General features: G+C 37.7%; 1 protein-coding gene across 2 annotated transcripts in view; it reads right to left on the bottom strand.

Annotated features, from left to right (window-relative positions):
- LOC149925355 (uncharacterized) overlaps positions 1-15,913 on the bottom strand; it is a 65,578-nt gene that overhangs the window by 24,303 nt on the left and 25,362 nt on the right. For both annotated transcript variants that reach the window (XM_090160832.1, XM_090160833.1), the window contains 13 exons: positions 11,405-11,530; positions 10,348-10,473; positions 9,793-9,915; positions 8,600-8,722; positions 8,409-8,531; positions 7,477-7,596; positions 7,274-7,411; positions 6,637-6,759; positions 6,451-6,579; positions 5,520-5,720; positions 5,208-5,344; positions 3,961-4,090; positions 1,777-1,979 (listed from right to left, as the gene is read on the bottom strand). In XM_090160832.1, the coding sequence (XP_090016958.1) occupies positions 1,777-1,979; positions 3,961-4,090; positions 5,208-5,344; positions 5,520-5,720; positions 6,451-6,579; positions 6,637-6,759; positions 7,274-7,411; positions 7,477-7,596; positions 8,409-8,531; positions 8,600-8,722; positions 9,793-9,915; positions 10,348-10,473; positions 11,405-11,530 (1,802 nt within the window). The remainder of the gene's footprint in view (positions 1-1,776; positions 1,980-3,960; positions 4,091-5,207; positions 5,345-5,519; positions 5,721-6,450; positions 6,580-6,636; positions 6,760-7,273; positions 7,412-7,476; positions 7,597-8,408; positions 8,532-8,599; positions 8,723-9,792; positions 9,916-10,347; positions 10,474-11,404; positions 11,531-15,913) is intronic.

The following is a 15,913-nucleotide window of genomic DNA, read 5'->3' as shown; positions in this document are numbered from 1 at the left end:
CGCTTTATAGTCGACGACCAAATGCCGACCTAAAAACGTCCGAACGTTTTTCGACACTAAAACAGTAAATCCTTTTTTGGGACTATTTATGGTCGATATGCCGACCATTATCCGACTTAAAATAGACCTTACATTTAATTATTACCCCTGTGGCGCAAAGGGTCGATTTAAGGTCGCGCTTTGCCAATTAATCGCTCCAAACTGTGAAACTTTGGCGATTTAATAAAACAAATTGAAATATTTTTAAAATAACTTCCTTTCGGTATTATATTTTTTTGAAAAAGATTATATAAGTTTCCTTATTAAAAATATCTCAGCTCAAGTAGGTTACATTCGTATAGCTAAACTACAAACATGTATATAGCTATTTATATAGCTATATTTACGGTTTTATTTGGTCATTTTCAGTCACTTATAATATCAAAAAGTAAGTCGTTTCGACGTAATTATACAGTGCATTCTAAGTCGGGATGACGTCGTTTCGGAGTCGGTTCTTAGGTCTATTAAAAGGCGGTAAAGAGTCAACGTTTTGTAGCCGGCCGACCCTTTTACCCCTAGGACATTTGGACCTTAAATCCAAAGGTCGGCCGACCGTTGGCCGACTTTAGTGTTTAGTACCTTTTGCCGACGTCGGCCCGACTCTAATTTGCTACAGGGGTTGCCATGGTAAGGCGTATAGGGCGGCCGTGACATTAAAACGTCCATGACGGTCACGTGTTTATTTCGGAAGATCGTGTGACGTTTGGCTAATGATCTGTGACGTTAACTTAAACCACACTAGAGCTTAAAACCCAGTTTAGGTCAGTTTGTATACCAGTTTGGACCGCCGACGATAATTCTTGGTTCACACGTGCGAAATCGCTTCACCCGGTTCGCTTATAGCCAAGGCTTAACGCCATTTCGAATTATGACCAGAATTTTGAAAGTACTAAAATGTTTCCCAAAACAATTAGTTAATCGTGTTTACTATACATACAGTAATATTATTTGACATTATTTAAATTTTATTCCCTTTATTTTTGAAAATACGAGCAATTTGACTTCCCCGCCTTGTCGTTTTAAAAGCGATTCAAAGCGAACCGACTTGGACAATTTGCTTCCCGAACCAACACGAAGCGATTTCTCAAGCTGGGTTTGAAAACTAGTTATCTAAAACGAAGCGATTTTAGGGGTAAGTGTGAACATGGCTTTAATGTCATGGTGGCCGTTTCAAAGCAAGGCTTAGCTACGGTGTATACTGTAAAGCCCGCATTTGTACTCGCAAATGCGGGCTTTGACAATAACAGCCGTTCCCTTAACTTCAAAGAGTTATCTCGTTGTTTTGGTCCATCGCTACTGGGGAAAGCGAAGATGACTCATCCTCGCTCGCGTTGTCCACCTTCGGAATTCTCTGAAAGTGGTGACCTCTGACCCGAAGGGTTAAGAGCGGGGTAAAATAACTGGCGACGCTGACTTTTGCGAATATGCGACGCACGCTCGGTGGCACCTAGGAGCAACAAACACGCAGTTTTGTGTACAAATTTCATTTGACGAACCTTTACGCTGAACGTTTTAGGGGCTGGGGAGAAGACAATTTTCGAATTATCCCCTTCCGACGGTAGCAGGCGCTAAAGCGTCTAACCAATGAAAACTGTACACAAGAAAATGCACGACTTTTGACGGGTTGCGTTCTCCTTGTGTGGGGTGCTGTGTCACGCGTCACCGATCCTGCGTCGTGCGCCTTTAGTAAACCGAAACGGAAAAGCAAACGGTGATCTTTCGAATAGTGACCCTTACTTTGGCATCGCACTTGGCTGTTCCTTTCTTATGGCACTTGCACTGACTTTTACAATTAGGTCCGAATGTAAAGTCCGGACATTTCCTATTGCAATGAGATCCGAACAATCCAGCGTCGCATATACAATACCCAAAGACACGATCACAGCGACCCTTGTGGCAAATGTTGGGGCATAGTTTGTTGCAATCCGACCCGAAAAATCCTATCAGTGAAAAAAAAACGATTACTAAGGAAATTACAGTTAAATTAACAATTTCGGCTATACTACTATAAGCTAACATTTCTAAGAACCTTCGTTTACAACGGATGGGAATGGGGGCTGACAAAAAGAGGATAAACACTCGGCTTTTTAAGCGTATTAGAATGCCAATAGTCAATTTAACGTCATCACGCTCGTACAAAGAGCCGGTGTCGCGTTGAAAATGATTTACAGTAGGACTCCTACCTTTGCTCCTTAACTTAACATTTTTATTTGTATCGGGTTTAATCGTGTAAATATCGAATGCTTTTGTGGTAAGTTTGAACAAATAAAGAAATTTTTCCGTGTACATAAAAATGCTGCCATATTTTTTAATATTTTTCCTTTGATATATGATAACAAATACTAAAATTTTATTTACTATATAATTACAAGATGCAAAATTGGACAAAAAATTAAGGTAGACGATATAAAACGTCCTCTAACGAGAAACCCGGCGGAAAAGTGTGTAAAACGGAAGCTGCGTTACCGCGTTGCACTGCAATTGAGATCCGTTTGGTGAGGTACTCAGTTGCGCGCGGTTCGCCAGACGCTTCGCGAATTCTTCGCCCTATCCCAAAAGAGCCGAGAGTTTCGATAGCCCCGGCCTTGAACATAAAACGGCCCTCCAACCCAGTAAATTTGGCATTCTTCTTCGTTTAAGCCTGGTTTGCTGCCCAGAGAGGGGCGGTGGAAGAAGAAGCCAAATAAGATGGCACTAAGGGGTGTGTACAAGTAAAATCCCAAACGAGGGATTTCCCACCGGACCAAGGGACGAGCGACATACCGTCGGGCCACTTTCCGTCATCACGCGACAAACCAGAAGGCTCGAGAATGGTAGGAACGTCCGCGGACACAAGGGCACGTTTTAAAATGTCATTTACCGCACTGTGACGGGATAGCCGACCCGAGCTCTTTTTGAGTGCCGTAAGAATCAACGTCATACCCGAATACGCACGTGTGTTTGACACATATTTGTGCACCTAGCCGAATACCGACGGCGATACGAAACGAGTCGTTGTCCAAATGGGTACCGAGACATGAACCTAAATCATAACTTCATAAGCCAAACCGAAATTACATCGACCGTCAGCTACCATGAGAATCGCGAAAAATTTCCATCAGAATGCAAAGCACGCGAGGAGCTAAAGCTAGGCCTGACGTCATTCTCTTAAGTTTCGCGCCTGTTTAATAGCTTGACAATCACACACAGAGTGGCGTTGAACTAAAAGCACAAAACAAGCAATCCAAATTTGAGCCTAGTATTTTGATTCGTCCAAAGCTTGAGCTTAAGAGTAAAATTTAGTTGAATTGCTGGCTAATAAAACCCAAAAAATATATAACCAAACACACGAATAAGGAATTTACAAGAGCTTAAGGAAATAATCAGGCTCTATGATTGTCAGGATGGTGGAGTGGTTAGCACTTTCACCTCGCATCAAGAGGAACCCGGGTTCAATCTCAGCTTTTGGCACTGGGTGAAAACGCGGAACCACTTCTTCCGCGTTGAGTTTGCAAGTTCGTTCCCTGTCAGTTAATGGGGTTTTCCTCAGTATATTTCAGTTTCTTTCCATATAAACTTGCGGAGGTGTTAAACTAATAGTTAGTGTAGGGACGCTAGAGATTATCTGCGGCAGGGCTAGCCCCAGCCCTCCCAAGCGGTGTAAATTTCCCTGCATCACTATTCCAATGCAGGTTATAAGCATAGTTTATTATTATTATAAAACCAATTGTATTGTTATTTTTTCTGAATAGAGATAACAGGTTAGAAAGTGACTTAGAGACCACCCCATTGGTTTGCTTTACTCCTCAGTGATATTCAATTTCGTCGTAATATCCAAGAGAAAAGATTAAACTACAGTCGATTGGCTAATTTCGCACTACAGATCTTTATTCAAACGTCAATCCTTAAAGAATAGGACATAGGAACGTCAATGTGACTTGCCTTCGGGACATCCGTCTTCGCAGTTTTTTCCGAAGACACTCGGAGGGCACGTGCAAGTTCCACTGACGGTGTCGCAAGTGCCGCCATTTAAGCAAGTACAAAGGTGAGCGCAACTTTCACCATAGAAGCCCTGGCAAATTAGATCAGAAACATTGGAATAACACTCAATCGCTATCGCAATATAATTTGTTTAAACTGATGTAATTTGTTTAAACTAATGTAATTTGTTTAAACTAATGAAATTTGTTTAAACTAATGTAATTTGTTTAAACTAATGAAATTTGTTTAAACTAATGAAATTTGTTTAAACTAATGAAATTTGTTTAAACTAATGAAATTTGTTTAAACTAATGAAATTTGTTTAAACTAATGAAATTTGTTTAAACTAATGAAATTTGTTTAAACTAATGAAAGTTGTTTAAACTAATGAAATTTATTTAAACTAATGAAATTTATTTAAACTAATGAAATTTGTTTAAACTAATGAAATTTGTTTAAACTAATGAAATTTGTTTAAACTAATGAAATTTGTTTAAACTAATGAAATTTGTTTAAACTAATGAAATTTGTTTAAACTAATGAAATTTGTTTAAACTAATGAAATTTGTTTAAACTAATGAAATTTGTTTAAACTAATGAAATTTGTTTAAACTAATGAAATTTGTTTAAACTAATGAAATTTGTTTAAACTAATGAAATTTGTTTAAACTAATGAAATTTGTTTAAACTAATGAAATTTGTTTAAACTAATGAAATTTGTTTAAACTAATGAAATTTGTTTAAACTAATGAAATGTGTTTAAACTAATGAAATTTGTTTAAACTAATGAAATGTGTTTAAACTAATGTAATTTGTTTAAACAATTCATTTAGGTTTGCAATATTTAAGGTTTACGTGGAATCCCCATCCCGGCTGTATTGATTACCCACTGAGCATGCTGCTAGAAAACAGCTTTGCTCTTTGGGTAGTATATGTTCAGTCGCGGTAAAATAAACTATAAACGATTTTGACAGATTTTACGGAACCAACTAATCAACTAAATGTTTAAAAATCCTCGTCACATTTCCATAAATACAATTAACAAATATTGCAATTGTTTAAAATTAAAAGATAAAATTCAGGCTCCTTCCCTTCAGTCACGTGATTCAGCCGTACCTTCCCACTTCTCAAAACACGTGGTGATGTAGCTCCACCCTCAAAATTTAAATGAGTCTGTGGACCTTTAAGCAATATAGTACAACGCTTACACGTGGACATGAATCGTTGCACAATATTCCAGTAAAGCCTGGGTTACATCTGCAGATTTTCCCGTCACAAACTGAGTCAGCGCTGCAGTTAGAACACGTGAGAGCACACGCTGGTCCAAAGCTATCTCCGAGACATTCTAAAAAAATATATATATAAATTACCACCAATTAATTTGATAATTATTAATTGCTACAGTTTAATTTATTTATGAAGTCAACGAGAAAGTTCTGTTTAGGAAAGTGTTCTGTGATTTTGAATGGCCACGAAGCTATCGTACAGATTTCTTAATCAGCCACTGACCTTATGATTACCTGGTAATTTGTCTTCAAGAGCCAGAGTTCTTTCGAGTGCAATGTCATCGTCGACGAGGACCAAAACCGGTTGCTCCGTTGTTGATTGAAATCTGACTTTTTTCACGTCATTTTCCTTCCCAGTAGAATAAGTGTAAGCGGCTTTAATTTTGTCTTCGTGAACTGGTACTGGCGCGTGGTTTTCCAAAGCAATAGATGGGGCTACGAGTAATAACAAATAATTAGGTTTTCGAATTGTTCCATAATTGTCAGCGTTAAAACATTTACAAATTAAAAAGTAAATGAACGAAGTTATAATCGCTGGAAGTAGGGCAATGTGAAACCCTTTAATATAATTTTCGAGCCTTGCTCAACCCAAGAAGATGTGCGGAGTGTTTATCACTCTCGCTTTGCAGCAAAAGAAGCCGAGCTCCATACCAGCTTGTGGCACTCCCGCTTTTAGTTTTCCGGTTATCCCCACTTTCCATAAAAACTTGTTGAAGTTAACAGTACTAGTGAGTGTAGGGAGCTTTTGGCTCAACTGGCATGAATGGCTGGCCACCACCCCCCTATGCAGTTTACCTAAGCCACTTGAATCAATGGCATTAAAATTAGCTAAATAACTTGGGCCTAAGCTGATTATTAAAAAAAATAATCGTGAGAAAAGGCACATTCGTATCATATCATATATGAACCGAAGAACTTAAAATTTCCAGGTGGCAATTGAATAATTTGTTTAGATTTAAGTACATCCTTGGTTTTGTTTAGCTACTGCCTGCTTTAGAGATGCAGGCAGAAATGATGTCATAGACGAAGGCAACTAATAAATTTCATTTCGATATCACACATATAAAATGTTACTTTTATCATAAGAATATACCAATTACAACGCCATAAATGGGTCTTCAACAAAGGAAACACTTACAATTGTTAGTTCATAAATTGGACTTACGTATGATTCCACAAGACTTGGTATCGGGCTGTAGTATGAAATTTTCGTGACAGGAGCATTTGAAACTACCGGGGACATTGACGCAGATATGCTGGCACTTCCCGTTATTATTAGCACACTCATTCATATCTAAAAACGTAACGCGTATTAGTAACGAAGTGTGAAAGTCGATTTCGCCAAACTTACCATCGCATTGGAATCCGTTAACGTTCAGCACGTAGCCTTCAAAACAAGAACAGACGTATCCGCCAGGCGTGTTGCTACAGATCTGTTTGCACGTTGCACTTCCAATGCGGCATTCATCTACATCTGAAATTGCAGGCAGAGAATTATTCAATTTTCAGTTTCGGTTTTTAAAAATTGAGGCGGAGTTTGACCGAGTAGGCACATCACAACGATAAAACAATTTACACAACAGTTTCTTTATTTAAGATGTTACGTTACTTTTAACCTGAAATATCTTGGTCAGGGCCGTGTAGGGGGGGGGCAAAATCCCCCCGTAGCTGTAGGGCCCATCGAAGAAGCTCAAGGGGGGGTGGTGCAAATTGAGGTAACTTGGGAAAAAGTTTCAGGGCTCAAGGGGGGGGGGGTGCAGATCGAAGGGGCCCGTGTGTACGTTTGACCCCGGGCCCCAAGATACCTCTGCACGGCCCTGATCTTGGTCGCAAATAAGAACTCCCAAATTCTTTATTTAACCCGGCCCCTTTAACTACATTCCCCACTAAAAGTAATGGTAGCTTGAAATTGATTTTTCTTTTAATAATTAATGACGTATGAAAGCCTATATTAATTTTGGGAAACACGATACTGATTTTGCAGTTACCAATGCAAGATTTGTTGTCATCTGCGAGTTGGAAACCGGGTCTGCAGAAGCAAGACGCGCCTCCCGATCCGTGACGACAGATCTGTTCACAACCGCCGTTGTTCTGGGCGCACGAATTCACAACTTCCATCTGAATTTCTTTAGAAATATTTCATTAATTTTCTTTTACCTACAAGATTAGTTGGAAAAACATGAAGTCTTACTGAAGCAGGATTTCAGGTTGGTTCCTAGTTCGTAATTGGATTGGCAAAGACAATTGAACGAGCCCGGTGTATTTTGACATATGTGACCACATTCGTTATTTACCGTGCACTCGTCAATATCTAAGCACACATTTTAAAATTAATATCTATATTTATACCCAAAGTCCAAGATAAATTTGGAAATATTTAGTTTTCAGGTAATGTTGCATGAAAACTAGAGTATACCTGTACTGGAAACTAATCGTTTGTGTTTGTGAGAAATCACAGAAGGGTAAAGCTTGTGTGCGTGTTGAAAATCTACATTATATCTGTACTGGAAACTAATCGATAGTGTTTGTGGGAAGGCACAGAAGTGTAAAGCTTGTGTGCGTGTGGAAAATCTACACTATACCTGTACTGGAAAGTAATCATTAGTGTTTGAGAGAAGTGTAAAACTAGTGTAATAGTTTTTGTGGAAAATCTACACTGGCGCCTTTCTTTGGACGCCAAATGGTAGCTTTGAAAACTACCATTTCACCGCTTCAAAAGGTGTTTTACATTTTAAAACTATTTAATGTATAAATAAATTAAATATTAGTGCACCAAAGATTCGACTCCGAATAATTATTTAATTTGCGCTCCTGGATTTCTTTGGTGTCTCAGATCGTCTACTATTTTATATAAAGGGGTGACGTAGAGTTTAGCATGGTCGTTTCACAGTGAGACTAGCCAGGTATGATCCCACCTTATGGCGCTGGGTGAAAAAACTCCTTCCACGTTGACTTTGAAAGTTCTTTATCCAATAATAAAAGATATTTTCCCTCAAGTGTTTTGGTTTCTCATAATAGCTTACTAAGGTTAACAGTAATATGAGTGTTGGGAACTGTTGGCTAGTGTGGCATGAAGGGGTTAGCCTAGCTAATTACTATTACTTTAATTAGGTTAGGTTATACCTTCGCAGCGTTTTTTATCATCCTTCAGCTTGTAGCCTTCATTGCAAGAGCAGACTGCACGATTTAAGATAGTTTGGCACTTTTGTTGACAACCTCCGTTGCCTACTTTACAGGGGTCCATGTCTAGTCATTAATTTAAACAAAAATATGTAAACCACGCAGTTTCATCGAAATGGTTTTGTCAGTTTTACCTTTACACGATTTGTGGTCCGCTTGTAGTTCATAACCTGGATGGCAATAGCATTTGGCTATGTTCTGTTCGTTACGACAAGTGTGTTGACAGTCGCCATTATTTATTTTACAAGGGTCTATAGCTGTTATAATGATAAACCATAAAATAATCTAGTCTGTTTTTTAAATAATAATAATATCTCCATCTGGTTAAATTGGTAAATTTGACATAGAAGGTAAAAGACGTGTTATTGAGTATTTTCAGTAAGAATAAATTACCGTTGACTGAGAATATGTAGATGCAACTATAGCTACTGCTTTTGTGATTTATTTACGATATCCTCCACCTACAGGGGGGAGAGAGAGAGAGCCTGCGGATACGAGACACGCGATATGTCTTCCCTAGTGTTGTAAGTCGGAAAATGTTCCGGAAAATTCCATGATTAGTCTAATATATTGTTTGAAAATTTTAAATAAAGCGGCATTTTCGGCTAATTTTTTCGAATCTGAACGTAAAACTAAACCTCTAGACTAGTTTAAACTGATTAACAATGTAACACTATTAATGTTCTGTAGTATGTTTACTGATATTAGACATTTTATATCGATAAAAAGTTAAAAACATTAAAAACCCTTAAAAAGTAATTTATGTTTCAATTTTTAATTTTTTGAAAATTGGGAAACTTTTCTGGAAATTTTTCCTCATTTTATTTTTCCGGAAAATTAACAACATTAGTCTTCCCCCTTAGCTGGCTTATCCTTTTAGCTGAGAAAACATAAGAGGCGTGGTTTTACTCCCGTAAATCCAGAGGTGAACTTATCTCAGTAAACGATAATTCATTCTTGATTTCAGTTGTGAGGTTTTAAAAACAGCTTATGCGATAACTGCATTAAGTCGCTCGCATAAAATGTTATGGTAAGGAGTGTCCACATTAAATTGGTCAATATGAGGGGAAGGGTAACATTAAAATTTAGGTCTGAAAAATATTAAGAGTTTTCAAGATATTTGTTTATTATGTCGTCTGCTTGCAGTGTATAACTAGGTATAAGCCGTTTCAAAAATTGTATGCGAAATGAAAATGAAAATGTATAATTAAATAAAATAAGCAGTTGAATGTTTCACAATTTACGTTTAAATATGGGCTAAGAAGAATGAAATTTAATTTGGGACTGTTTCTCACTTAATTTAACACCATGAAGTCAGCTGACTTACCTTTGCAGGATTTCTGGTCGTCTTGCAGCTGATATCCGAAGCCACAAGAACAAACCGCAGCCCCGCTGGAGTTCCGACAGTGTTGTTGGCATCCACCATTTCGCACGGAGCACGGGTCTTTCTCTATCGGTTTATGAAATCAAACGTACATTACAAACATTATGACAAACATGATCTCTATCCTCATAGCAGGATATTTTTATGGAGAGGTAATCAACTCCACGGATTTCTCGCCCCTTGTTCATCAATGTCCACCCCGGATAAATCTTACCACGCTGTTTCGTGCAATCTATACTTGTACCTTGAACTATATCAGAAATTATATAAACATTATTTTATGGCAAAAATATAATTATTCTGTCTTCTTAAGTATTTCTAATAATAAACATCAGAATAAAATCCATATGAGTTCCACTTAAATGACGCCACTATGCACTCCCTTTTTCCTCACCAGAGATAGACTACACTTCAGGCCTTGTTCTGACCACTCCATAAAAATATCCTACTGATAGCAAGTAATTGGAAGATAATAGAGAACGGGTATAATTTTCGTACCTTTGCATTTCCTTCGGTCAGGAAGAAGTTCGAAACCAGGCCTGCACAAACATCGAAACCGACCTTCCGCATATTCGTCACAAATGTGGTCACATCCACCGTTACTCACTGAACACGGACTTAAAACTGAACATAAATATAAAAATAAAATAAATTAATAGAGGGATTAGATGTGGATAATATGATATTGAATGTGCGCTTTTTTATGTGTGGTCGTCGGCCGATATAGTAAATAAAAGATTTTTTTGCCGATATGGCCGATCGATTCCGATTATCATCTATTTTTTATTGAAAGAACACTGACAAAGGAGTCAATCTTGTATGTCTTTTTACCTGAGAACTAAAATAAAACTGAACACGAGCCAGCAACCAAGCCAGAAATTCTTGGTAAGGCTATAACTTTAAATCTTAAAAGTGTAGCCTGACTAAGGTATTAGAGATAACCTTGATTGGCATAATGTTTCTCAATAATAGGAGGCAGGAATCCATACCTCTACTTGGAAAGCTTATCCTGGCGTATCGCGTATGCTAACTTGCTAAGATCACTCTGACGGCTTTGGCCCCGCCTACGAGAGTAAAAATCCCCTTTGCGCGCGTTCCCCTCTCACGTAGTTGTTGGTTAAGTTAATATAGTGACGTCAAAAAAACCGTCAGCCACATCGAGACGAAAATCTGCCGCGATAAGCATTCCAAGTAGAGCTATGGATTCCTGTCGGAGGTTATACTACTCTACAAGTCAAATCCTGTATAGCGTCAATTAGGCTTATCGGCGTACTAGGTCGGTTTCAAGTATTCCGACCAGAAACATGATGGATTGGGTAAACACTGTCTTGTTTCATAGCGTACTTTCCTGCATAAGTTACAATGGAGAGGTTAAGAAAAGCCGTGTAAACTTTTCAAATGGAACTTCAAATTGATTCGACGACACTGCAAAGTTAGCTTTGACTAAACATCTGTTTAGCACTGTGGAATACACGATGTTCGCGTTTTTAACGTGGGTTGCTTAGCCTGTATATTGTGAAGTTATCGCTCGGCATGAAGAATATAATTGTCTTACTTTTACAAGAGCGTCTATCGCTCTGAAGGATGAATCCTGGATTGCAAAGGCATCGATGTCTTCCTTCGTGGGTTTCGCATCTATGCTGACAGCCCCCATTCTGTCTCGAGCACAAATTTTCGATCTCTTATTCGAGAAAATCAAAAGTTCAAATGTAAAGTTAGATATAACCAGTAATTAATGTTCCAATCGAATTAAAGATATAACATCCATTCGGATTTGAAAACGTCAAATTAAAAAACAAGCTGTAGATTTTGTTTATTGGATAATATAACCACAAACAACATTTTTAATTTATGGCGCCCCATATTTTTCTGAGTTTAGTGTGTAAGTTACCTATTCCTTACTGGGAGCGATTTTTAGAATGAACGCTCATTTTGTTGGATTTCAGTCCTTTCCCAATCACACGTGTTTACAGAATCGTTTCGGTTAGATTAAATTTATTCAGCATGCTCAAAAACTCTTTGTCCTATCCCTTTATCTATAACCAGATGGGGCCATGTTTAAATCTCTAATTCTAATCTTTAATCATGGCCACTCCTTATGGTACGTTCACACATACACAGATAGGGAGTTCCACATTTTTTATTTGTTAGAGGGAAGGGAAAAAGTGTGAAACGTCCTTGTATAAATTACTTCAAGGACTAAACGTATCAACGGTTTCCAATTTTTATTGGTGGTAATTCCTCTAGCAAACCAAGGCTATTGTCTAACCAAAATATCATAGTATACGTATATTAACCCAATTTAACCTAACTTAACTTAAACTTAACCTAAACCTAATTTAACCTAACCTCAACCTTAACCTAATTTAACCTACCCTAAACTCAACCTAATCTTAACCTAACCAAAATTTAATATAATCTTAATCTAAGCCTAACATAACATAATTTAACCTAACCCAAAACTAATTTAATCTTAACATAAGCCTAACATAACCATATTTAACTTAAACTTAGCCTAACCCTAACATAACCTCATTTAACCTAATCTTAATCTAAGAAGGGAAGGTCTTGGATAGTAAGTCTGGAATCCGAGAAAACGTTGTGGCAACTTTTAGACCATGCCACAGGAAGGTATCAGCCGGGCGGATTTTAGTCAAAAGGTCAAATTTTATGACCTTTCGAAATTTTGACTTTGGTCTAGCCAGAAATTCCTTATGGGATTTTATATGCTAATTTCATGGGCATCAAAATTTAAAAAATTTGGCTTTTATGATGCTCATGTCAAACATGCGTAAAACTGGCCATTCAAGTTAAAATTGGGTAAAATGGTCAAAAATGGTCAGTTTGAAACAGGAGTGGTCAATATGGTTAAAAATGGTCAGTTTGAATCAGGTGTGGTGCATATGGTCAAAAATGGTCAGTTTGTTATGGGAGTGGTCAATATGGTCAAAAATGGTCAGTTTGCGATGGGAGCGGTCAATATGGTTAAAAATCCTCAGTTGGCGATGGGAGAGGTCAATATGGTTCAAAATGGTCAATATGGTACCAAATGGTCAGTTTGCGATTGGAGTGGTCAATATGGTCCAAAATGGTCAGTTTGCGATTGGAGTGGTCAATATGGTCCAAAATGGTCAGTTTGCGGTGGGAGTGGTCAATATGGTTCAAAATGGTCAGTTTGCAATGGGAGTGGTCAATATGGTACAAAATGGTCAGTTTGCGATGGGAGTGGTCAATATGGTCCAAAATGGTCAGTTTGCAATGGGAGTCTTCATAATGGACACAAATGGTCAGTTTACTATGGGAGTCTCCATAATGGACAAAAATGGTCAGTTTGCTATGGGAGTCTCCATAATCTACAAAAATGGTCAGTTTACCTAACGCCCCTAAAAACATTGGATTTCGTCAAGTTAGATCATAGGGAGTTCAAAACAAATAGTTAAAATATTATCTGGCGGCCGCAAGTATTTTTAATTTTTGTTGGAAAATTTCGAAATTGTTTGTATTTACCGTAATTCCAAACCCGCAATAGATTGTCATGGTTACCATAGGACTGGTAGCGGATGCACAGTGGCCAGAATAAATGGTTAGACTATTCAAAATATACAAAAGTTTAATACGTAACGCCAGACTATCATGATTTTGAAAAAAATTCGAATGAAATGCATCAATAAATTGAATAGATAAATTTTTATAAGGTGCAGGAACTAAATGTGTATAGCAATATTTTGGGAAAGTTGCTTTTTTGGCCGGAACTAAATGTAACCTTGGCACCTTTTCCAAAATATTGATATTTTCAGTTAGTTCCTGTAATTAAAAATGTACCTTTCCCAAAATGTTAATATATACATTTAGTTAATCCACAATAATTCGGAATATTTCGGTGGTTTTTAATTTGTTGTCCAAAAAGTTCTTTTAATTTCGGTAGAAATTTTAAATGTTGAAACTCATAGCTCACAGTTATTAATGTATTTCATACATTTAGTTCCGGCCTAAAAAAGCAACTTCCTAAAATATTGCTTTTTAAATTTAGTTCCTGACGCAAAAAAGGAACCTTTCCCAAAATATTGCTATACACATTTAGACTAAATGTGTATAGCAATATTTTTGGGATAAAGGTGCAGGAACTAAATCATTTAGTTCCTGCACCTTTATCAAAATTTATCTATCGAATCTCATAGTTCATTTATCGATGCATCTCATTCGAAAAAATTTCAAAATCATGATAGTCTGTATATTTTGAATAGTCCAGCCATTTATTCTAGCCACTGTCAGTTCTATGGTAACCGAAACAATCTATGGTTGGTTCAGAATTACGGCAAACACAAACAATTTCGAAATTTACCAAAAAAATAAAAATACTTGCGGCGGCCAGATAATATTTTAACTATTTGTTTTGAACTCCCTATGGTCTAACTTGACGAAATCCAATGTTTTTAGGGGCGTTAGGTAAACTGACCATTTTTGTCCATATTGACCACTCCCATCGCAAACTGACCATTCTGTACCATATTGACCACTCCCATCGCAAACTGACCATTTTGGACCGTTTTGACCACTCCCATCGCAAACTGACGATTTGGTACCATATTGACCACTCCCATCGCAAACTGACCATTTTGGACCATTTTGACCAATCCCATCGCAAACTGACCATTTTGTACCATATTGACCAATCCCATCGCAAACTGACCATTTTGGACCATTTTGACCACTCCCATCGCAAACTGACCATTTTGGACCATATTGACTACTCCCATCGCAAACTGACCATTTGGTACCATTTTGACCACTCCCATCGCAAACTGACCATTTGGTACCATTTTGACCACTCCCATCGCAAACTGACCATTTGGTACCATTTTGACCACTCCCATCGCAAACTGACCATTTGGTACCATTTTGACCACTCCCATCGCAAACTGACCATTTTGGACCATATTGACTACTCCCATCGCAAACTGACCATTTGGTACCATTTTGACCACTCCCATCGCAAACTGACCATTTTGGACCATTTTGACCACTCCCATCGCAAACTGACCATTTTGGACCATTTTGACCACTCCCATCGCAAACTGACCATTTTGTACCATATTGACCACTCCCATCGCAAACTGACCATTTTGTACCATATTGACCACTAACATTGCAAACTGGCCATTTTTCACCATATTGACCACTAACATAGCAAACTGACCATTTTTGACCATATTGACCACTCCTGATTCAAACTGGCCACTTTTTATATTTTTCCCAATTTTAACTTTGAATGACCACTTTTACGCATGTTTGACACGAGCATCACTAAAGTCAAAATTGTAAAATTTTGGAGCCCATGAAATTAGCATATTAAATCCCATAAGGAATTTCCGGCTCGACCAAAGTGAAAATTTCGAAGGGTCATAAAACTTGACCTTTTGACTCTGCTTAAAAATCCACCCAGCTGATACCTTCCTGGATCATGGTCTAAAGGTTGCCATAACTTTTTCTCGGATCCCAGACTTACAGTCCAAGACCTCCCTTTGTAAGCCTAATATAACCATACTTAACATAAACTCAAATCAAATAGGCTAATAAACCAAGGCATCACCTTAGGCCTAATTGAAAGCCATTAATTCAGCCTAAACATAACGTAACCTAATTTAACCCAATCTTAACCTAAACCTAAAATAACCTAATTAAACCAAACCTTATCTTAATCATTACCTAAACATTATTCAAAACAAAACGTAAAACTAACAATTGTAAGTCTAGCCATCAATTAGTGACTTTCATAGAGCCCGGAGAAGAAACAAGATCCGCAGCCAATAACATTAAGAACCTTTGCTTCGTACGTTTAGTAGCTTCTCTTGTCCCCTGCGTATAACGTCAATCAACGCCCCTTCACACATAGCTATCAGTAACTACTTCGACACACTTATTTAAAATATAATTATAGACTTATGGTAAAACAATGAAAAGACCGTTTCTTCTTACACCTAAGAATGTAAGTTCAACTCTAATCGAATAAATTTTACGCATGGCGTCATATTTCCCCATGAGAAACGCTATGGTCGCCATTTTA

This window comes from Leiobunum rupestre, chromosome 10 (genome assembly GCF_980474605.1).
Source record: "Leiobunum rupestre chromosome 10, qqLeiRupe1.1.hap1, whole genome shotgun sequence".
Lineage (NCBI taxonomy): Eukaryota > Metazoa > Arthropoda > Arachnida > Opiliones > Sclerosomatidae > Leiobunum > Leiobunum rupestre.
This window is presented reverse-complemented; position numbering and strand designations above follow the sequence as displayed.